Below are 22,991 nucleotides of genomic sequence, written 5' to 3' on the forward strand. Positions count from 1 at the left end.
GGACCTCGAAGCCTTTTGTTCTTATTTCAGTGCTTGTTTGTTTGCTTGCTTTTCTTTCTTCCTTCCTTCTTTCCTTCCTTCCTTCCTTCCTTCCTTCCTTCCTTCCTTCTTTCCTCATTCCTTCCTTTCCTTCCTTCCTTCCCTCCTCATTCCCTCCCTCTTTCCTTCCTTCCATCCTTCCTTCCTTCCTTGCCTCCCTCATTCCCTCCCTCCTTCCTTCCTTCCTTTCTCCCTTCCCTCCTCATTCCCTCCCTCTTTCCTTCCTTCCATCCTTCCTTCCTTCCTTGCCTCCCTCATTCCCTCGCTCCTTCCTTCCTTCCTTCCTTCATTCGATCCATCCTTCCTTCCTTCCTTCCTTGCTTCCCTCATTCCCTCCCTCCTTCCTTCCTTTCTTTTTTCCTTCCTTCCTTCCTTCCTTCCTTTCCTTCCTTCCTTTCCTTCCTTTCTCTTTTTTTATTTTTATCTTTCCATTTATTTTTTCAATTGAATCACCGTGCCATACACATTTATAAAGCTGTTCATGATTGGATTTCAGTCATATAATGTTTCAACTCGCATCCCTTTACCAGTGTTTTTTTTCCACCACCGCTATCACTATCACTTTCCTCCAGTTGTTCATCGATTTGCTCAAGTGGGCCCAGTAACATCTCCATTTTTTTTTAAACTTCTTGTTACTGTGTTTGGCATATCAAATACACTACAGATAGCTTGCCAGGCTTTGCTGTGTGGGCAGGATATTCTCGGTAGCTTGCCGGGCTCTCCAAGAGGGGCGGAGGAATCGAACTCGGGTTGGCCAAGTCGGCTACCGCGTGCAAGGCAAAAGTCCTACTGCTGTGCTATAGCTCCAGCCCAATGGTCCCAGATTCCCTCCTACCGCCCCCCACAACCTCATCCCACCTTCTGCCACTATGGCAAGTACTTTCTTTCTTTCTTTCTTTCTTTCTTTCTTTCTTTCTTTCTTTCTTCTTTCTTTCCTTCCTTCTTTCTTTCTCTCTTTCTTTCCTTTTCTTTCTTTCCTTCCTTCATTCTTTCTTAGGTTTGGGGGGATTTGAGGGGCCACACCCAGCAGTGCTCAGGCACGACTCCTATCTCTGTGCTCTGGTACCACTCCTGCTGATGCTCAGGGACTACTTCTGGCTCTGTGCTCAGGGAATCTCTCCTGGCAGGGCTTGGAAGACCATATAGTGTTCCAGGGATCAAATCAGCATGGGCCACATACAAGGCAAGTGCCTGAACTCCAGCATTTTCTTTGACTCTGAACAGAAAACTCATCTTCACGGAGACCCTGGGCCATCCTCTCTCCCTAGCCCAGCTTTTCACCCATCCTTGTTCTTGCTCTTCCCTCAACTGAGCAAGTTTCCTGGATGCTGGGAATTCCTTTCTCCCTGTTTCTTTCAAGACTTCAGAGCTCTTCTTTTTTTTTCGGTTTGGGGGCCACATCCAGCGATGCTCGGGCCTGACTCCTGTCTCTGCCCTCAGGGATCACTCCTGGCAGTGCTCAGAGGACCATATCTGGTGCCGGGGATCGAACTCGGGTACAAAGCAAGTGCCCTGCCCGCGGTACCACGGCTCCGGCCCTTCCAGTCAAAGCCCTTCTTACAGAGAAGCCTGCCCCAGCCCGGCGATTAAAGTGTCAGATGAGCTGCATTCGAAATGGAAATGACTTTCTCCACCAAATCTGATTATTCCACAAGAGAGATGACTCACTCTCCACACGTTAGGGGATTAAGAAGGATCCCAGGTTGGAGATGATAAATCCTTGAGAGCCTCCGGCACCCCCGCGGAGGCCGGAGAGGCGAATAGCTAATTCAACACTTCAGCCGTGGAGACGGGGTGAAGGACTCGGGGGGCTGAGCATTCAGGGGCAAGTGGCAGTGAGATATTAACCTGCAGGGCTCCTGGGCAGGCCCGAGCAACCAAAAGGTCCTGATTTGGGGACCAGGGAGACAGCTCAGAGGAACCAAACAGGTTCCATCCCTGGCATCTCAGGTCCCACAAGGTCATACCCAGGAATGATTTGTCCAGTGATGTTTTTGGAATCTCTCCCCCAGCACAGCAGAATGAGCGAGCCCCAAATCCGAAACTGAAAGTAATGATTTGGCCACAAACGTGTGTGTGTGTGTGTGTGTGTGTGTGTGTGTGTGTGTGTGTTGCAGTTGGGGATGAGGACGCAAGTGAACCCCAACTTGGTTTCAGGAACAGCCAAGTCATCTGGCTTTTCATTTGGGAGCTATCATCTGTCAAAAGCTCCCGTGATGGTGGTGGTGGTGGTGGGGGGACTGGAGTGATAGCACAGCAGGGAGGGCATTTGCCTTGCATGCAGCCGACCCAGGTTCAATTCCCAGCATCCCATATGGTTCTTCCTAGTACCGCCAGGGGTAATTCCTGAGTGCAGAGCCAGGAGGAACCCCTGTGCAATGCCGGGTGTGACCCAGAAAGCAAAAAATAATAATAATAATAATAATAATAATAATAATAATAACAAAACAAAACTCCCGGGGCGGGGGCAGAGAGATAGTACCGGGGTTAAGACACTTGCTTTGCACATGCCCTGCCTGGGTTCCTCCCCCCCCCCCCCCACACACACATATGCTCCCCCGACATCATATAGGATCCTCAAGACCCTCCAGGAGTGATTCCTGAGCCCAGAGCCAGGAGCCAGAGCCCTGAGCATCCCACAGGATGTGGTCCCAGAAAACAAAACCAAAGGCTATTTATTGTAAGCTTTCTTATCATCCACCAGCCTGCCCTGAAAGGGATTTCAGTGTGCTGACATTATAAAAGGTTGTAAAAAGTTGAAGGGACTGGTTGTTTTGATAATCGGGCACCTTCAGGGTGGTGCAGCCAGACAGTACTGGTTGGTTTCTTTCTTTCTTTTTTTTAATTGAATCACCGTGAGATACAGTCACAAAGTTTTCATGTTTGAGTTTCAGTCATACAATGATCAAACACCCATCCCTCCACCAGTGCACATTCTCCACCACCAATGGCCCCAGTAAGCCTCTCCTTTCCAACCCCTCCCACCCCACCTCCATGGCAGACAATTTCCCCCATACTTTCTCTCTACTTTTGGGCATTATGGTTTGCAATAAAGATACTGAGATATTATCACGTTGGCCTGGAGCGATAGCACAGTGGTAGGGAGTTTGCCTTGCACTCAGCCAGCCCGGCCGAGTCAGGTTCAGTTCCTCCGCCCCTCTTGGAGAGCCCAGCAAGATACCGAGAGTATATCACCTGCACGGCAAGGCCTGGCAAGCTACCTGTGATGTATTCAATATGCCAAACACAGTAACAACAAGTCTCACAATGGAGACGTTACTGGTGCCCGCTCGAGCAAATCGATGAACAACGGGAGGACAGTGCGACAGTGAGTGGTCTTTTATCTACGTTCAGCACCCCCTCTCCCATCCCGAGCGATCCCTCCAACCATCATTGTCTTAGTGATCCCTTCTCTATTCCAGCTGCCTTCTCCCCCAGCTCATGAGGCAGGCTTCCAACTATGGCGCAATCTTCCTGGCCCTTGTGTCTGCTGCCCTTGGGTGTTTCTATTCTGTAAAATTCAGAGTTTGTGGGAGATAAAAGTTCCTACAGCCATGCCTACTTTTCAAATATACCTTATCAGAAAGTCTTCCAAGTTGTGAAAGATACCTGTCTTCAAATCACTGAACTGCTAAGCCCTCCTCTCTGCCCTACGTCAAAAAAAAAAAAAAAAAAAAACCCAGGCTGGAGCGACAGCACAGCAGGTAGGGTGTTTGCCTTGTACATGGCTGACCTGGGTTCGGTTCCCAGCATCCCAAATGGTCCCCTGAGAACCACCAGGAGTAATTTCTGAGTGCATAAGCCAGGAGTAACCCCTGTGCATCGCCAGGTGTGACCCAAAAAGTAAAAAAAAAAAAAAAAAGAGAGGAAGGAAGGAAGGAAGGAAGGAAGGAAGGAAGGAAGGAAATGACTTCATCAATCCAAAATAAGCAAATGAGAACAATGGCCCACCACTTTCTCTCTGCGGGGTCTCCTCTAAACTTCTAAAACTGACCTACTGGCTCATCTGACTGCCCTCCAACTTAGATGGGCAAGGGACCCCCATCAGAGCGCCCGCATGTGATAAGAGTCACCTCATCTGATGCCAGCCATCTCCGGGCACCGCTCCCGAGGGCAGTGTGCAAAATCTGCCCCAGCTTGGAGAGAAACTTTTTCTTTTTCATTCTCTGGGATGGAATCCCTGTCTCTAGGGAGCCGAGTAGACGGCTGTGACTCAAACATCACTGAGCATGCACCCTCATGCACACGCCCCAAACTGAGAACTGCAAAGCACTCCAGTCTCCGTGGCTCCGATTTGCCCTGCAAGTTATTGACCTCTTGGGCTCCTGGGACTCTGGGGAGCTGGAAGAGGGGTTCTTTTTGCCTTTCCTTACTCAGCCCTCGTGCCCTGGCTCCCTTGGTCACACACTCCTCTTCTTTCTCAGGGGAGGCAGAGGAATTCCAGGACAATTTTGAAACAAAACAAAATCACTGAACAATTACAGTAAGATTCAAGCGATTCTGACCATGAAGTTTGCTTCTTTGGGGTTGTTGTTGTTGTGGTTGTGGTTGTGGTTGTGGTTGTGGTTCAGGGTGGGGACTTTCGGGTCACACCCAGCAATGCTCAGGGGTTACTCCTGCTGTGCACTCAAGAATTACTCTTGGCGCTCTGGGGTCCATGTAGGATGCTGGGGATCGAACCCCAATCAGCTGCGTGCAAGATAAACGCCCTCCCTGCTGTACTATCACTCTGGTCCCCGATGGGTGTGTCTTGGAGAAAGTTCTCAGATACCTGTTTCTCCTGGGAAGTTATCATGTGTTTGCATATTTTCATGTGTGCATGTTGTCATGTGTGTGCATGTTATCGTGTGTGCATGTTGTCATGTGTGTGCATGGTATCATGTGTGCATGTTGTCACGTGTGTGCGTGTTATTGTGTGTGCATGTTATCATGTGTGTGTGTTATCATGTGTGCGTGTTGTCATGGGCAAGTTGTCGTGTGTGCACGTGCACATGTACATTGGGCATTCCTGTGTGCGGGTGAGTGTGCATTGTGCGTTCACATGTGTGCATGCGAGTACATGTGTGTGCACATACATATGTGTGCATTGCATTCGGGTGTGTGCGTGTGTGTGTGTTGAAGGGGCAAAGGGTATCCCCAAACTATCTTCAGCTGCACATTCTGGCAGTTGTTGATGGATAGGAAGCCAGGTGCCGGTGGAGAGCTGACATTCAGACGACTTGTGTTTATGTAGTCACGAGAAACTTTTGTTCCCTGCCCTATAAGACAGGTACCCTGAGACATTTGGGGAAAAGGTCACCCAGATAGTAAATAATTCTGCTGCGCCTTGAACTGAAAACGCTCCAGGAACCTTTATCAGTCCCCCTCGCCATTTCGCTCCCGCGCTTGGGTCGTTCTTGGGATTAATGAATGGCTCGGCCCCTTGCTCATCTGAAATCACAATCGCGTTGCGTCTGCATTTTGATCCCTGGCTTGTCTACTGAGGCTAAGCACTTGGGACCACCTCCAAGATGGGGCGGGTGGGAGCTGGGATGGGAACGAAATACACCCCCAGGAATAATATAGGTTAAGAGCTCAAAAAATGGCATCCCGCTCATAGAAAAATCCCACTCAGGTTTTTCTTTTCTTTTCTTTTCTTTTTCTTTTAAATTAAAATGGTCTGGTCTTTGAGAAGCATATTATCTTTCCTGGGTAGGGAGATAGCCAAATTTTTACCCAGCCTATTTTACAATAAGACCTTGAAAAGCCACGCGATGAGCTGGAATGAGAAGGGTTTAAATTTTGATGCAATTCTCTGCTCCGGAAAAGTGATAATGTAGCTCAGAGAACAGAGAGTATTTTCTGCTACCGCGTAACAATCAACAGAACGTCTGGGCGTATTAATAATTTCACTCCTAAACTTCTCGACAGGAAGAGCATGGATCTTAATAGCATTGTCAAGATCCTTAGGGCAATTGAAAAACCCAAAATCATTACTTTCTGCTGATAGGCTTCTGTCTCCCTGAGGAGGCCCAAATACCCAGGGTAATGTAGATTTATTGAAATCTCAGATAGGCGCTGCTCAGATGTAACTTTGCAATAAAATCTTCTCTTTAGATGGGTTCCTCATAAGTATTTCAAGTGGTCTTTTACTTTTTTTTTTATCCTTTTGGCAGGGGGATGGGTGGGGAGTCTTTGTCACCTGCAAAACGTAGCTAATGGAGTTGACATTGATTTCAACTGGTGGTTTCCCCGTGATTTCAGAGCGCAAAGGATGCAGAGCCAGGGGATGTCTGGAGAATGATTAAAATCCCTTTGTGGGACAGAGAGATGGGGCTTGCCTTGCACATGGCTGGTTCTATCCCCAGCATCCCATCTAGGTTACACTGAGCCCACTAGGGGTGATTCCTGAGCACAGAGCCAGGAGTCAGCCCTGAGCACTGCCAGGGGTGGCCCCCAAACAAACAAAAACAAAAAGACAGTGGCCCAGCGCTTGGAGACTCTTGCCAAAGATGAGAAACTGGATCTAGACAAACACACACACACACACACACACACACACACTCCCCTCCTTTTTTTTTGTCCCTTCCAGTCTTCCACGTCCCATCAGGAGTGGTAGGTGAGCCAGGAGCTAAGTGGTCTTGTTTTTTTTATTTTGGGGAAGTTTTTTGGGTTTTTTGTTTGTTTGTTTGTTTTGGGGCTTGTTTTTTTGTTGTTGTTGTTTGTTTTGGGGTTTTTTTTTTTGGTTTTGTTTTTTGTTTTTTGGGTTTTTTTTTTTTTTTGCTTTTTGGGTCACACCCAGTGAAGCACAGGGGTTACTCCTGACTCATGCAGTGCTCAGGGGACCATGTGGGATGCTGGAAATCGAACCTAGGTAGGTAGGCCACATGCAAGACAAATGCCCTCCACACTGTGCTATTTCTCCAGCCCCCGTGTTTAACGGGGAGGGAGAGACAGTTCAGCAGGGAGGGCACCAGCCTTGATGCTACTGGGCCCGGTTCAACCTCCAGCATAGCTTATGGTGCTCCAAGTATTGCCAGGAGTGAGCCAGGAGAACCACTGGGTGTGGCCCCAAATCAAAATAATTTAATAATAATGATAATAATAATAGCTTTTATCTGTCCATATCTTACCAACAAAGTGCCAAGAATCATGCCAGAATCTCTACAGGTCTGTCTTAGTATCTTTATTGCAAACCATAATGCCCAAAATTAGAGAGAGAGTAAGAGGGAATGTGCCTGCCACAGAGGTAGGGAGTGGGGTGGGGTGGGAGCGGCAGGTGGGACACTGGGAACATTGGTGGTGGAAGATGGACACTGGTGGAGGGATGGGTGTTCGAGCATCGTATGACTGAAACATAATCAGCCAAGTTTGTAGCGGTATCTCGCGGTGATCCAATATAACTTCTTACAAAAACGAAACAAAACAAAAAGTGTGAACTGAGAATGGGAAAGTTTCTTGCAGCTTTAAGCAATCATTCTGCATAACTTAGCATTGGGAATATAATTTTTTATAAGTAGAGTATTTCTATAGCATCCATAAAAATCAGAATAAAATAATAAAAGTGAGTATTAAAACAAAAAGAGGAGGCTGGAGCGACAGCACAGTGGGTAGGGTGTTTGCCTTGCACATGGCCAACCCACATAGTCCCCCGAGCACCTCCAGGAGTAATTCCTGAGTGCAGAATCAGGAGTAACCCCTGTGCATCACCGGGTGTGATCCAAAAAAAAAAAAAAGAAATCTCTACAGGTCTGCTCTCATTTAATGTCCCTAAAAGCCAGAGCAAAAAGCACAGTGGGTTAGGTCATTTGCCTTGCATGAGGCCGACCAGGGTTCAATTCCTCCATCCCTCTTGGAGAGCCCGGCAAGCTACCGAGAGTATCTCACCCGCACAGCAAAGCCTGGCAAGCTCCCCGTGACGTATTCCATATGCCAAACACAGTAACAACAAGTCTCACAATGGAGACGTTACTGGGCCCGCTTGAGCAAATTGATGAACAACAGGACAGTGACAGTGACAATAGCCAGAGAAGTGGAATCAGAGTTTATTTATTTGTTTGGGTTTGGGTTTGGGTTTTGGTGGTGCAGGAGATTGAATCCAGGCGCACACGCAGACCTGCCAGGCAAGTGCTCTGACATCGATCAATATCCCCAGCCAGTCTCCTGCATTTGCGTTTTATTCCCCTTGGCATAGGGGAGCGCGCAGGGGGGATATACAGTGGTTGAGGCCACACCCTGAGGTGCTCAGGAATGATGTGGGACTGAGAGCAGAACCCAGGGTCCCACCTCTGCAAGGCATTCACTCAGCCACACCCCCTGCTTTGAGCATTTCCATTCATTTATTTTTATTTCATTTAGTCGCCGTGAACTGCAAAGTCATTCCTGACTGGATTTCAGGTGGATGGTGTTCCAGCATCCGTCCTTCAACCGCTGTCCACTTACTTCCCTCCACCAATGTCTCCAGTTTCCCTCCCACCCTCCACCCTGCCTCTCTGACAAGCACTTTGTTCAGTTTCTTTTGTTTGTTTTTTCATTTTTGGGTCACACCCGGCGTTGCACAGGGGTTACTCCTGGCTCATACACTCGGGAATTACTCCTGGCAGTCTCAGGGGACCATATGGGATACTGGGAATCGAACCCGGGTTGGCCGCATGCAAGGCACATGCCCTCCCCGCTGTGCTATCGCTCCAGTCCCTATGACAGGCACTTTGTAGATAATGTTTGGGCACCGTAGTTTACAGCACTGTCGCTGATGGGGGCTTCTTTCAGAATGCTTTTAGTCCTTTCAGCACGCCTCCTCCTCCCAGCTGACCACATCCTGCCACCATTTTTGTTGGTCCCTGCCCTATCCACCCCCACCCCTCACCCCTGCCATCAGCTTCCTACTGAAATTCTCATGTTCTTCACTTCGGTTGTCTTTGGGCATTTGTCATTCCCCCTGCTATCTAATATTTGGGGTTAGAGGGGCTTGGTGTGGGGGAGGCACACACCTGGCAATGCTTTGGGCTTACTCCTGCACTCAGGAATTAACTCCTGGTGGGGCTCAAGGGACCCTCTGCGGGAGTGGGGGAGGGTACCGCTGATGGAACCTAGGTTGGGCAAACTCAGAAGGCAAGTGCTCCCCCACTGTACTGTCTCTCCAGCCCCCACCATATCATTATAAAGATGAGGAGAAAAATACAACTTGGAGTGGTCCCCTGGCTTATGAGTGGTTGCAGGGATGCAGAGCCGGCTGCCACCCTGGTCAAAGGCAGGACATTCTTCTTTAGGTCCAGCCAGAGGTTATTGGTCTGGAGCTTGGAGCAATAGCACAGCAGGTAGGGCATTTGCTTTCCATGCAGTCAACATGGCCAACCATGTTGGAGTTTGATTCCTCCTCCCCTCTCGGAGGAGAGCCCTGCAAGCTACTGAGACTATCTCATCTGCATTCGTGTTTGATATGCCAAACACAGTAACAAGTGTCACAATGGAGACATTACTGGGCCCGCTTGAGCAAATCGATGAACAATGGGAGGACAGTGACAGTGACAATTTCTTTTTTTTTTTTTATTGAATCGCTGTAAGATACAGTTACAAAGCTTTCGTGTTTGAGTTTCAATCGTACAATGATTGAATAGCCATCCCTCCACCAGTGCAGATGTTCCACTACCAATGTCCCCAGTATCCCTCCCCCATCCCAGTCGTCACCCTGCCTCTATGGCAAACAATTTCCCTCTTTCTCTCTCTCTACTTTCAGGCATTATGGTTTGCAATACAGATACTGAAAGGCCATCATATTTGGTCCTTTGTCAGTTTCAGCACATATCTCCCATCCTGACCGATCCCTCCACCCTCATTGCCTTAGTGATCCCTTCTCTAACCCAGCTGCCTTCTCCCCCAGCTCATGAGGCAGGCTACCAACCATGGAGCAGTCTTCTTGGCCCTTGTCTCTACTGTCCTTTGGTGTCAGTCTCATATGATGTTATTTTATATTCCACAAATGAGGGGAGTCTTTTCATCGCCTGCTCACCCTCACGTCCATCCTGGGTCAAGCTTGAACTGGGATCGTGTTGCCAGTATCTGTCAACCAGCCTCGGTCTTGGCCAACCTTTCCGCTCTGCTGGCTCTTGTGCAGAACTGTCAGGCTTGAACTTGCCTGTCCAGTGCAAGAAGCCAAAACTCTCTACTTCATTCGCCATCTTGGGGTTAGAGGCGTTGACATTGTATAAGACTTTAAAATAATAAGCATCATGTCTTCAAGATAGAGCTTACAACGGGCTCTACACTCTAGGCTCCTTTTTTCCCCCTTTCATACCTTTTATTATCATTTTTAATTGACAGAAAAGCAATTGGTGTGAACTATAGTCACATACACACACAGATACCTTGGCAAGGTGTAGACCAAATGCCTCGCCGAGTGTTTATTTAGGATGCATCCAACAATGAGACCAGAAATTCAGAATTGACTTCCTAAGCGCCAAAGAAAACTCTTCCTCTCTCCATCATTAAAAAGGTGTGGCTGGACAAGGATTCTGATGGTGATAATAATATTATGGTGATATGTGATGAGCCAACATAAAAGTCGATACACCAAGATGTAGTTCCCAGGACTGGCCCAGTTGGGTGGATATCATTACCAACTAAAGTAGAATTGATTTATTCTTCTGGAGACCTGGGGGCCAAGCAGTTGGCCCCCAAAGAAATCTACTGTATGAAACTGGCATCCATATCAAGAGGGAAATATCTGAGACCATTGCCTCAGAGGCTGTCTGGAATTGTCGGCTGTGTTAAAGAGTCCTAGAAAGTTCATTCAGGCACTTGATTTATAAAAAATAGACCGGACGCTCCTTCTTTATATATTCACTTACCTTTGCTTTGAGTCTTTTTTGTTTTGTTTGAGGTCTTTGCAGGGGTGAGGGGTAGAGGTGGAGAGTTTGCAGCCAAATTCAGTGGTACTCAAGGCTGATTCCTGGCTCTGTGCTCAGGGATTAGTCCTGGAATTACTTGGAGAACTGTGTGTGAACCAGAGTTGGCCGCATGCAAGGCAAGCACCTTAACCCCTGTACTAGCTCTTTGGCTCAGCTTTGAGTCTTCACTAGCTCTCCCTTGTTTTAAACAAAGACTCTCCTTCCCCACCTCCACCGCCAAACATTTCCTTATTCCTAGGACTGAATCCTCCTTGTACCTAAAAGTAAAGCCCAGGTCCTTTACTTGAGGCAAATCCAAAGGGAAAGTACAAGGGAATGTCACATTCTTTTTTTTATTCCTTTGCTTTTATTTATTTATTTTAAATTTTTATTAGTGAAACACCGTGAGGTATAGTTGTAGATTTACAAATTTTTGTGCTTGGGTTTCAATTATACAATGATCAAGTACCCATCTCTCCACCAGTGCCCATTTCCCACCACCATGGGTCCCAGTATCCCTCCCACCCCCCAACCCCCCCACCCCACCCTGCCTCTGTGGCAGGGCATTCCCTTTTGTTCTCTCTCTCCTTTGGGGTACTGTGCAAAAGAGGCACTGAGTGGCAATCATGTTCGGTCTATAGTCTATTTTCAGCATGCATCTCTCATCCTAGGAGGATCCTCCCAACACCCTTTATTTGGTGTTCTTCTCTATCTGAGCTGCCTTTTCCCCCTAGCATATGTGGCTGGCCTCCAAGCTGTGGAATAAACCTCCTGGTACTTATCTCGGCTATTCTTGGGTGTTAGTCTCCTATTTTGTTACTTTATGTTCCCCAAATGAATGCGATCTTTCTATGTCTGTCCCTCTCGTTCTGACTCATTTCACTTAGCATGATACTTTCCATGTAGTACCACTTGTATGTAAATTTTATGACTTCATCTTTTCTAACAGCTACATAGTACTCCATTGTGTAGATGTACCGAAGTTTCTTTAACCAGTCATCTGTTCTTGAGGAGTGCCACATTCTTAACTGCAGTCTCCTTCCTGCCGGCGAATCTCGGTCTTCTTCAGTGAATACTGGTGACTAAGTGGCATTATTATGTGATCTCATATTGATGGAATATCAGCCCCATTACTAAGACCTACACTCATTAAGCCCGATAAATGCGTGCACAAGGAGCGGGCACCGAATCCCTCCATCAAACACACCTGCTTGTTGCTGCTTCTGCATCGCCCACTGAAGACCTCAGTGGCCTGGGCGAAGGGTTTTCCGTGTCATGTGGCCTCTTGGAAGGCAGTGTGTGTGTGTGTGTGTGTGTGTGTGTGTGTTTGATTAGTGGCAATGGGAAGCTGGCCTTGTTTGCTTTTGCATATGGAAACCCATCGTCCTCAGCAAGGGCTGTGTTGTCCGGAAAACCAGCCAATACAGAAGGTGTTCAGGACCATTCATTGTAGTGGGGAAGGTTGTTCCATTAGTGGTATTCCATGCCCAGTATGTATCTACCCCATGTCAAAGCAGTGGTGGCAATGTGAGTGCCCACCCGTGGCTATCCTAGAGGTGGGCTTCCGATGGCAAACCCGCTAAACCATTCTGAGTTTTCCCCTCTTCTCCTAACTCGGCTTGATAGTCTCCAGACCCATCCGTGTAGCTGCAAATTGCATAACCGTGTCTTTTCTTGTATCCAAACAGTATCCCATTGTGTATGTGCCCCACCATTTCTTGACCCACTCATCTTTTCTTGGATACTTGGGTAGTTTCCCTCTAGAAGTGTCCCCAGAAGCCTCATTTGTCACTGGAGGTCACAGTTTTTCCCTCCAGCTCCTGTACCTGAGCTTATTTTTTTTAAAGATGGGCTGCCAGAGAGGTGGTGAAGTGAGCACGCATGATCCATGACACAGGGGACGGGAGCAATAGTACAGCGGGGAGAGCATTTGCTTTGCACACGGCAGACCTGGGTTCGATCCCCAATATCCCATATGGTCCCCTGAGCACTGCCAGGAGTAATTTCTGAGTGCAGAGCTAGGAAGAACCCCTGAGCACCACCAGGTGTGATGCAAAAAGCCAAAAAATAAGAATAAGAACAAAAATTCATGGCACAGCGGAAACTTACCACAGCAGTGAGGAAAGCTTCTCCCAGAGGTTGTTGGGTAATAGATTGCTCAGGTCAAGAATGGGATTTCTTGGGGCTGGATCGATAGCACAGAGGGTAGGGTGTTTGCCTTGCATGCGGCCGACCCAAGTTCAATTCCCAGCATCCCATAGGGTCCCCCGAGCACTGCCAGGAGTAATTCCTGAGTGCAGAGCCAGGAGTAACCCTTGAGCATCACTGGGTGTGACCCTCCACCCAAAAAAAAAAAGAATGTGATCTCTTCCCAGCAAAGCACAGTGCTCTCGGAGAGCAGGACGAGGAGGGCAGTGCATCTTTTCCTCTTACTTAACCTCCTCGGCTGCCCTGGGATGCCCTAGGCTTGCTCCTGGGGAAAGAGAACTTGACATCCCTTCCAATGGCCTAGAACATGCATCCACCTGTTTTCTTTTATCTTTTGTGGAGCAACCCTGAAAGTCCCTCCTCCTCCAAGTCAGGCAGCACCTCTGTGTCCCCAGCTCCACCCCTGGATGGTGTCAGTGCAAAGGCAACCACAGGAATTCCACCCACGGACCATCCTAGGACCACACACGTCGGAGGAGGTGGAGATGCCTCAGCCCGGGGAAGGAGGCAGGAAGCTGCCATGCTCTCGTTGGGCAAATGGGATCCCACACAAGGCCCCTTTGTGCTCCGGGAGGCTGGGTGGTCCACAGAACCAGGATGGGTGGTGAGAGCTGGGGGCCGGGCGGGGGGCGGGGCGGGGTGTGGAAAGTTAGGGCTTGGGCTGTGAAGGAAAAGGGGGGTGGTGGTGTTTTCCCCTGGAATACTCATTCATCTCCTCTGCCCCAAATAGCCTCGTAATTACCTGGCTAATTGGGAATAATCACCCCACTCGGAGTGGGGCTGGTGTGAGAACTCATGGGCAACGGAGAGCTCTTAGGAATGGTCATTCTGGCACATTTCCGCCACTTTTCTCCTATCTCATCTCTTTCCACTCATACCAGACCCACGCACTCGGTGACCACGTCTTGATGCGTCACCAGACAGAAAACAGTGTCCCAGGAAGTATCGTGATCTTCGATGGCCACGAAACCTCTTCAGATTGCGTTAACGAGTCTTAGAGCCGAGTATTCCATTGTGTATATGCCTCACCATGCCTTTACCCTTTCATCTCTGCTTGGACAGTTGGGCATTTTCACTCTAAGGAGAAGCCCTAGGGGTTGTAGTTTGGATCCCATGCAACCGGAGGTCGTAATCATCTTTCCTTACAACTCCTGCATCTGGCTTTATTAAAGAAGGGGTTGAATGAACTGGGTGGGGTTGGAGAAGTAGTACAAAGGGTAAGACGTGTGCCTGGCTAATAGCCGATGAATGAATATCTGGCATCACATAGTCCCTCGGGTGGGGGGAACTGCATCATCATCAGGTCAAGCCGTGAAAAATGTGTGAATATACAAGGAACACACACACACACACACGTGTTGTTTTGGGAGGGGGGGCAGCGGGGGACACGCATCTGGCTGTGCTCGGAGCTTACTCCTGGTTCTATGCTCAGGGATCGCTCTTGGCAGTTTTCAAGGGCCCGTGTGGGTCTGGGATGAAACTATGTTGGCCGAGTACAAAGCAAGTGCCTTTCTCTCTCTGCTTTTACATGCGTGTATTTGAGCTCATCTTCAATATTTTAGTAAAACAAAACATTTTATCTACTACAAGTTCCTCAGGGCCACCTTGAAGCTTTCCTAGAAAAATCAGAAGAGAGAATCGCCTGAGCTCTCATGTATCCCTTTCTAGATGGGCCCAAGATCGGTTGTTGAGGCAGTTCCCACCATCTCTGCCAGTTGCAGAGACCCAAACTGCCTCACCTTGCTGCATAGTTCCCATGGCTCTTAACATTTGCTTTCCCCATCCCTGGAGTCCATCCCTGCTTCACTGTATTTGCGGCGCCCTGGGTCACCGGGACACGACATAGTGACGCTTCACAGCCATGATTTGCTGGACTGGGGCATTCTGTGTAGGATAAGTCTGGCTACTATTTTGTTAAGGTTTTGATCAAGGCATCATGATTTACAAAGGTATTCGTAGGGGAGATCCAACACCAATTCTGTCACCAGTGTCAACCTCTCTCCACCAAAGTTGTGACTTTCCCTTGCACCCTACCCCCAACCCACATCCTTGGCAGACACACGTATTTATTTATTTATTTATTTTTATTTTTTTCAGTTGAGTCAACATGAGAGACAGTTACAAAGCTGTTCGTGAACAGGTTTCAGTCATATCATGATCCAACACCCATCCCTCCACCAGTGTCCATTTCCTACTACTAGGGTCTTGAGTGACAATCCATTGCACTGGTAGGGCATTTGCCTTGCACATGGTCAACCCGGGTTCAATCCCCAGCATCCCATATGGTCCCCCAAGCACTGCCAGGTGTGATTCCTGAGTGCAGAGCCAGGAGCAATCCCTGAGCTGGGTGTGACTCTATGGCACTCACTTTCCTTCTCTCTCCCTCTCCCTCCCTCTCTCCCTCCCTCTCCCTCTCTCTCCCTATCCTTCTCTCTCACTCTGTCTCTCTGTCTTTGTCTCTGTGTCTGTCTCTGTTTCTCTGTCTCTGTTTTTCTCTGTCTGTCTCTCTGTCTCTCTGCCTCTGCCTTTCTCTCTCTCTCTCTCTCTCTCTCTCTCTCTCTCTCTCTCTCTCTCTCTCTCTCTCTCTCTCTCTCTCTCTCCCCTCACTTTGGGCACTATGGTCTGAAACCCAGATACTGAGAGGTTATCATGTTTGTTCCTTTACCTACTCAGCACAGACCACTTATCCAGATTCATCATTTCCAACTATCTTTGTCATCATGGTCCCTTCCCTACCCCAACTTGTCAGATGCACTTCTAAGTGTGGTGGTGGTTGTTTGGATATCCTGCATTCAGTGTCGTGGGTGCAGATATGTGGATAAACCACAGCTCTATACTGCCAGTTCATCCGAGGCCCCTGCCCCCTGCCACTCTTGCCTCCTGTCTGCCTCTTCTTTGCTTTATTGTTGTTGGGATTGGGTACACCTGATGGTGCTCAGGCATCACTCCTGGTGGGACCATTTGGGGTGCTGGGGTGCTTGGTCAACCGTGTATAAGGCACGTGCCTTTTCTGCTATCCCATCTCTCTGGCTGCTCCTGGATGTCTCTTCTTACTTCCTCTTGCTGGCATCTCCCCTTCCCTCTCCTTACGTACTGATAATCCTGCCCAAGAAATTCCACAGAATCCCAGCCAGCGTCTGTGAACCAATGCTTCTCCTTCTGCATTTGCCACCTCTGCGTGAAGGCAGAGGAGGTCTAGTTATGTCTGAGTGATGGCGCCCAGAATACTGCCTGCCCCTCCAGAGCTGCCTCTTCGTCCGTGTCCCCACATGGCTGCCAGAGCCGTCCCTTCTATTCCCAGCGCCGCTCCAGGGTGCAGTGTGCAAGGTGTCCGGGGCTGTCGTTTCACCACTGCTCATGGCTGTTTCTCCTTCTTCTCTCCCCAGGCCCTCCGAACCACCACAGCCAGTCGACTCTGAGGCCACCGCTGCCACCCCCTCACAACCACACCCTGTCCCACCACCACTCATCTGTCAACTCGCTCAATAGGAACTCACTGACCAACCGTCGGAGCCAGATCCACGCCCCAGCGCCCGCCCCCAATGACCTGGCCACCACGCCCGAGTCCGTCCAGCTCCAGGACAGTTGGGTGCTGAACAGCAACGTACCCCTGGAGACCCGGTGAGTCCCCGTTATCATTGTTGTCATTGATGTCATCGTCAACTCATGCCGTCTGCATTACCGGCCCAGGTCACCCACTCAGTAAGGGGAGAAGTCCTGGCCAAAGGACAGCAGAGGCTGGTTCCCTGGGCAATTTGACCCTCTGACAGGGCTGTTTTTCAGCCTTCTTGCGGTTTTCACTCTTGTGCACCCACCTAACAAAATTCCCATCACCTCATTTCACTCAGAGGCTCATAGGAAACGTGTTCCTAAGGGAATATTGACCCCCCAGCTGCGGGTGAATGATGTGTTGGGGGCTTTCTTGAAGCAATATGTGGAGCCTTGTTGAACATTAAGTGTCTGGGGAAACCTGGAGATCCGATCCCTGATTCCAGACCAACAGAAGTCTGATTCAGTTTCCACTTCATCTGCATGCAGTTTCGCCTTAAACCCTCCCACATACACACACTTCAAGCCTGAGGTGCAAATGATAATGTATGAGAACAAACAAGAGGAAAAGGAGAGGGGGGCAGCATTGTATGTCGGGAAGGGTTTCAAAATCCTCTCCAGGCCTGGGGCGGCTTGGTTTAGAACCTCGTGTGTCTCCTTGGTTCATCTTTGATTCTGGTTTTCACTGGTGGCTGCAGTAAAGTCAATCCTAGGTCAATGAGATATCAAAGCAGCCTTGCAGTTCCATCCTTAGATGTCAAAGCAAACTTGCAGTTCCATTCTTAGATGTCAGGGCAGCCTTGCAGTTCCATCCTTAGATGTCAGGGCAGCCTTGCAGTTCCATCCATTCAGAGTAGCCTTGCAGTTCCACCCTTAGAGAGTTTCATCATGTGTGCTTTTGCTTCTCTTTTCCTTGTCTAGAGAAGTCATGTAATAGAGAAAGGGGCCGATTCCCATCAACCCTTCCAAAAAGTCCTCCTAGAGTTGTGAAGCTTGCATGACTGAGCTGAAGCTAAGACAGAACTCATCTGTGATGCTTCTCAGAATGTCCAGTGGAGTTTTTGCACCCTTGCAAGCCCCGATGTCTGCTGGAGCTTCTAAGCACTAATAATTTTTGTTGTCTTTGTAACTCTTGAATGTTCACATGGTCCCCAGCCCCTTTACTCCTCAACCATGATCCTGGCAAGCTGTAAACTTTACTTTCTGGGGGCCAGAATGCTAGTACAGTGGGTAGAGTATTTGCCTTGCACACGCCCTTCCCTGATTTTATCCCTGGCATCCCATATGGTCCCCAGAGCACCACCAGCAGTAATTCCTAAGTATAGAGCCAGGAGTAACCCCTGAACCTCTCCAGGTGTTACCCTCAAATTTTTTAAAAATGTCTTTTCTGACCCTTATAAGTTATGACTAACCATGCCTGCCATCTGGATCTCTGAGGCTTAAAATATCTATTTTTATTTCATATCACATGCCACTGTGATAAGAAATAAACACATTTTAAAAGGTATTTATTATCTATTATAGCACTGCAAGAGGAGTCCACTCCTAGACAGTTTTGCTGGGAGATTTGAGGGCTTCCAGCTGATTGGTCCATGAGACTGAGGTCAGGATGCTCTCCTGGGTGCTGGTCGTCTTTCATTTGGACAGATGCCCTATCCTTCTTCTCCCTGTCTTGATGAGTGGCTACCAAGCTGAGTATACACCAGTGATCTTCCTCCTCTGTGAACAGGCTGTTATTCGGAGCCTCCTTTCTGGATGGCAAGACTACAATGGAGTCACCTACTCAGAGAAAAGGGAAGAGGGAGATTTAGTCACTTTCGGAGGAAAAGTGGAAAAGGAGGGAGGAAGTTGATTATCATCATCATCAACCATCAACAACCAGGGTCCTTCTTTTGCCACTGGTTTGCACCATCTAACTCCAACTGAGAGAAACCCAACAGGAAAGGAAATAGCCACATTCACCCCTTTGTACTTATGTAGAGCCTAGAGGTGGTGAAACAAGGTAACCCGCAAGAGGTCCAGAGAGTCAAAGAGATGGTGCCTTCTCAGCCCCTTTCAGATGCCTTTAGGTGGTCCCTCCCCACAAAAGAAGGTGCCTGAGAGTGACTAGCCACCACCTGGCATTGATTGCCCCAGTGGTCTCGTTGGTGGGGCGAGAGCCAGTGGAACATCTGCTTCACGCAGAGGATCCCCTAGTGTCAAGGTATATGCCAAGTCCACGTGTCTCAGGGCCAAGCTCCTGATGCAACTAGTTGGCATTCTATAAGATTTGTGTTGTGGAGGCCGGAGCTATAATCCAGCCAAGAGGGTTTTTGCCTTGCACATGGCGGACCCAGGTTTGATCCCCGGTGTCCCAAATGGTCCCTTGAGCACCACTAGGAGTAATTCCTGAGTGCAGAGCCAAGGAGTAAGCCCTGAGAATCACTGGGTGTGACCCAAAAACCAAAAACAACAAAAAAAACCAACATAGTGTGGTAGCCATTTGTAATGGTACTCCCTTTGACCAAGATCAGACTGGTTGAGAGAAGCAGCAAGGTTACATGTACCCCCTTCCTGTTCTCAGGGAGCTTTCTCAGCACTGACTCTCTGATCTTCGAGCACTTTCGTAGACAGTTTGGTACTTGGCATATCACTTGAGCGTCTCCACTTCTCAGTTCCGATGTCTTATGGTGAAGGACGCAGCTTGACGACTAGATGGGATTTTGCCAAGGCCTCGAAGGGGATCAGGACAGTTTCCAGATGTTCTTTGGTTGTACATTCAAGGGCCAAGAATTAGGGAATTGGTGGCCTTGGGGATGGGTCTCTTCCCAAAGGCCAAATAAGGATATTTAAACTCTATCATGGCACTGAACACAGCTAACATAATAGCCCTCCAAGTGGCCTCACTGATGAAAACTTAAGTAGTAATGATTCAGAGTCGTTAAACCTTAAGTTCTTTTAAATATCATTTGATTCATCCCTTTTTAGTTTTGTTGGGTTTTCTTGTGGGTGGACACCCCCAGTGGTACTCAGGGATTACTCCTAGCTGTGCACTCAGGGATCTCTCCTGGTGGGATTCATGAGGACTTTATGGGGTTCTGGGGATTGAACTCAGGTCAGCTGCATGCCAGGCAAATGCCCGAGCCGCTATACAGATCACTCCAGCCCTCTCAATCTGTGTCTTATTTGCAGACTTTGACCGAATCTCTCACTAAGCACTGTGGTGATGGTGATTAAAGCAATTATCCCACCCTCAAATCTCACACAATCTGAAGGTGGGGCCAGCAGCAGCAGGCAGTGGAGAGCTCAATCGACTCCAAAATGGAGCTGTAAAGGCTGAAAGACTTCTCCGGAGCTAAAGGGAGAGTATTGACAGAGGCGAGGGTCGGTTGGCGCTGGATTTTGGAGGAAAAATGAGAATGAACCTAGAGAGTGAGCGGGGGATGGGGAGGGGAGTCAAAGAGGACAGCTTATGCTTTCTCATATCCCCCAGTTTCTCTTAAAGTCTTCAAAACTGGAGAGCCAAGCCATCCATGGGTGGCGGTGCTAACGGATTCTGAGTTTCCTCGTGTCATTTCTTATCCAGAAAAGAAAACTTTGGGCCAGGGATATGTGAAGGGGATAGCGTTTGCGCTTATGATATCTGGGTGTGATCTTAGAGAGGGGGGTGGAGAGAGAAGGGGGAGGGGAGGTGTTAGAGAAATGGATTTTAGCTGGATGAGATCCTACTTGCCTTTTGGGTGGCCTGGGGTCCACTTGCAATGGTAGGTGCAGAGGCTCACCCAGACTGACAAAGTGGGGTGTTCGGAAAGTCAGCACCCTTCTGTCTACTGTCTGGCCAGAACCTTTATCTAGTTCTGCTGGCTATAGAACCCTCCTCTCCCTCAGATCTTACACACACACACACACACACACACACACACACACTCACACTCACCTTGCACTCCCCAAACCCTACCTCCAGCGGCCAATCAGAAGCCTCAAACAGTTTCATGATTGCAGACGGGCGACCCTAAGAGGCCTGTCCCCCAGAGACACCCATCGAAAGTCCTTATTGCCCCCAGAGGTCCCCAGAAAGTCCCCTTAGGGTCAGCTTCTCAGGAAGGACCTCTTAGTATCCAGGGAATTGCCCTCTGATGAGGAAAGGGTTTAACTGAGAAGCAGGTACTTGGTGGAGAGGCCTGGCACAGGGTTAGGATGAAGCACCCCCCGCACACATCCCTTCCTGGGGTACCCTCTTTGGGGTTCTCATCATGCTTACTGCCTTTCTCAGAAGCTAGTGCTGTGGGGGTTTATGGAGATGATTGATGGACCCATTGGTCATCAATGGGCAATTGAACACAGCCCTGTCCCCTGGCATCTAGGAGGTGTGCTTGTGACTGGAAAGGCCAGCCTCTGCGGGCAAGGTGAGCGCCCCTGACACACACCCCTCAGTGTCAAAGGCTTTCCAGAAAAGTCACCTCCATCATCAGAGAATCCATGTCATTTGCAACACTTCGGGACCTCCAAGATTTCCTTGGAAGGGGTAACCATGGGGCAGGAGCCGTGGACCAAAGCACACATGCAGATATCCATCAGAGTAACCCAGCCATCATCCTTCCTTCCTTCCTTCCTTCCTTCCTTCCTTCCTTCCTTCCTTTCTTCCTTCCTTCCTATCTTTCATTTTTTCCCCAGGGGTTACTCCTGCCTTTATTATTATTATTATTATTATTATTATTTTAACTTTTTTTAGTGACTCACCGTGAGGTACAGTTACAGATTCACAAACTTCCGTGATTACATTTCAGTCATACAATGATCGAGTACCCATCCCTCCACCAGCGCCCATTCTCCATCTCCAATGATTTCAGTGTCCCTCCCACCCCTGCCTCTGTGGCAGACTCATTCCCTCTTACTCTCTCTCTCTCTCCTTTTGGGTGTTATGGTTCGCAATACGGGTACTAAGTGGCCATCATGTTCAGTCCATAGGCTACTTTCAGCATGCATCTCCCATCCTGAGTGAACCCTCCAAGCATCATTTACTTGGTGGTCCCTTCTCTGTCTCAGCTGCCTTTTCCCCCAGCATGTGAGGACACCAGCCATCATTCTTTGAGAACATAAAAAAAAAATCATAATCCTGGTGCTGGATAGATAGTCCAATGGGTAGAGCATTGCTCGTCTTACAAGCAGCTGACTCTGGTTTGGTCCCCGGTAACCACATAGGGTCCCCCTGAGCCCCACCAGGAGTCACCCCTGAGTACTGAGTATGGAACCAATGGGGAAGCTTTGAGCACTTTTTTGCCCAAGAGCAAAAAAAAATGATCTTCATCTATCTCTAATACAAAATAAGAATTGATAGAGAGAGAGAGGTGCTTACAGCAAGACATCCTGAGAGCCAATTGTGATGTAGGGACCCATTTCAAAAAAATGGAGTGGAAATTTACAGTTTCATCACCTCGGCTCTTGTTAACTCAGCCCTTGGGGCTGTGATGGAAGAATTTCCTAACTCCTGGAGGGGAGCAGCAGGAAACCTGCCACCCCGGAGTCTGCGGGCAAGTCTGGGGTGTTGCTTTAGACCAACCAGGGGCGACCCGCCCCCTCTGGATCCCTGTTTGATGTTCCCATCCCTCATGATGAGGCATGTGGAGCCTTCTCTGGACCATGCTTTTCCCATTTTTCCCTCCTCTATGAGGAGCAGAATTAGAGAGGTGGATGAAGGTTGGCAGAGCCAGAAAATGCAAGAGTATGGAGTTGGAATTAAACCCAGACCTCAGAACAACATGTCTGGAATGTTCTGGAGCAGTGTTAATCACGTCAAGGAATCAGTTTCATGGAAGTTTCTACTACTACTGATGGCAGGTGGATTACATAGGTATAGAATATAAGTCAACCAGGCCTAGATAGGACCCAGAAACAAAGGGCATAGCTGCATGCATTGTCCCTTTGGATGGGAAGTAGAGCCTGGAGCCAGAGCGATAGTACAGTAGGTAGGTCATTTGCCTTGCACGTGACTGCCCTGGGTTCAATCCCCGGCATCCCATAGGGTCCCCCAGAGCACCGCCAGGAGTGATTCCTGCATTCGGAGCCAGGAGGAAGCCCTGAGCATCGCTGTGTTTGACACCCCCCCAAGAAAGGGAAGATAGGGGCCAGAAAGATAGTACAGTGGGTAGGGTGTTTGCCTTGCACGCGGCTCACCCAGATTCGATTCCCAGCATCCCATATGGTCCCTTGAGCCCCTCCAAGAGTAATTCCTGAGTGCATGAGCCAGAAGTAACCCCTGAGCATTGCCGGGTGTGACCCAAAATTTTTTTAAAAAATTAAAAATAAAAGGAAGATAGCACAGAACCATTCTACACGGCCCCCCGCTGACTC

The 22,991-nt window shown here is 48.8% G+C and overlaps 1 protein-coding gene across 1 annotated transcript in view; it reads left to right on the plus strand.

The window, feature by feature from the left end:
- The window catches only part of LOC130041084 (teneurin-2-like), a gene marked incomplete at its 3' end in the record, with an annotated part of 839,548 nt that overhangs the window by 717,092 nt on the left and 99,465 nt on the right, over positions 1–22,991 (plus strand). Inside the window, exon 4 of the mRNA XM_056133111.1 lies at positions 16,499–16,733. Within this exon, the coding sequence (XP_055989086.1) occupies positions 16,499–16,733 (235 nt within the window). The remainder of the gene's footprint in view (positions 1–16,498; positions 16,734–22,991) is intronic.

The sequence above is a fragment of the Sorex fumeus genome, unplaced genomic scaffold (assembly GCF_029834395.1).
Source record: "Sorex fumeus unplaced genomic scaffold, SorFum_2.1 ptg000097l, whole genome shotgun sequence".
Classification (NCBI taxonomy): domain Eukaryota; kingdom Metazoa; phylum Chordata; class Mammalia; order Eulipotyphla; family Soricidae; genus Sorex; species Sorex fumeus.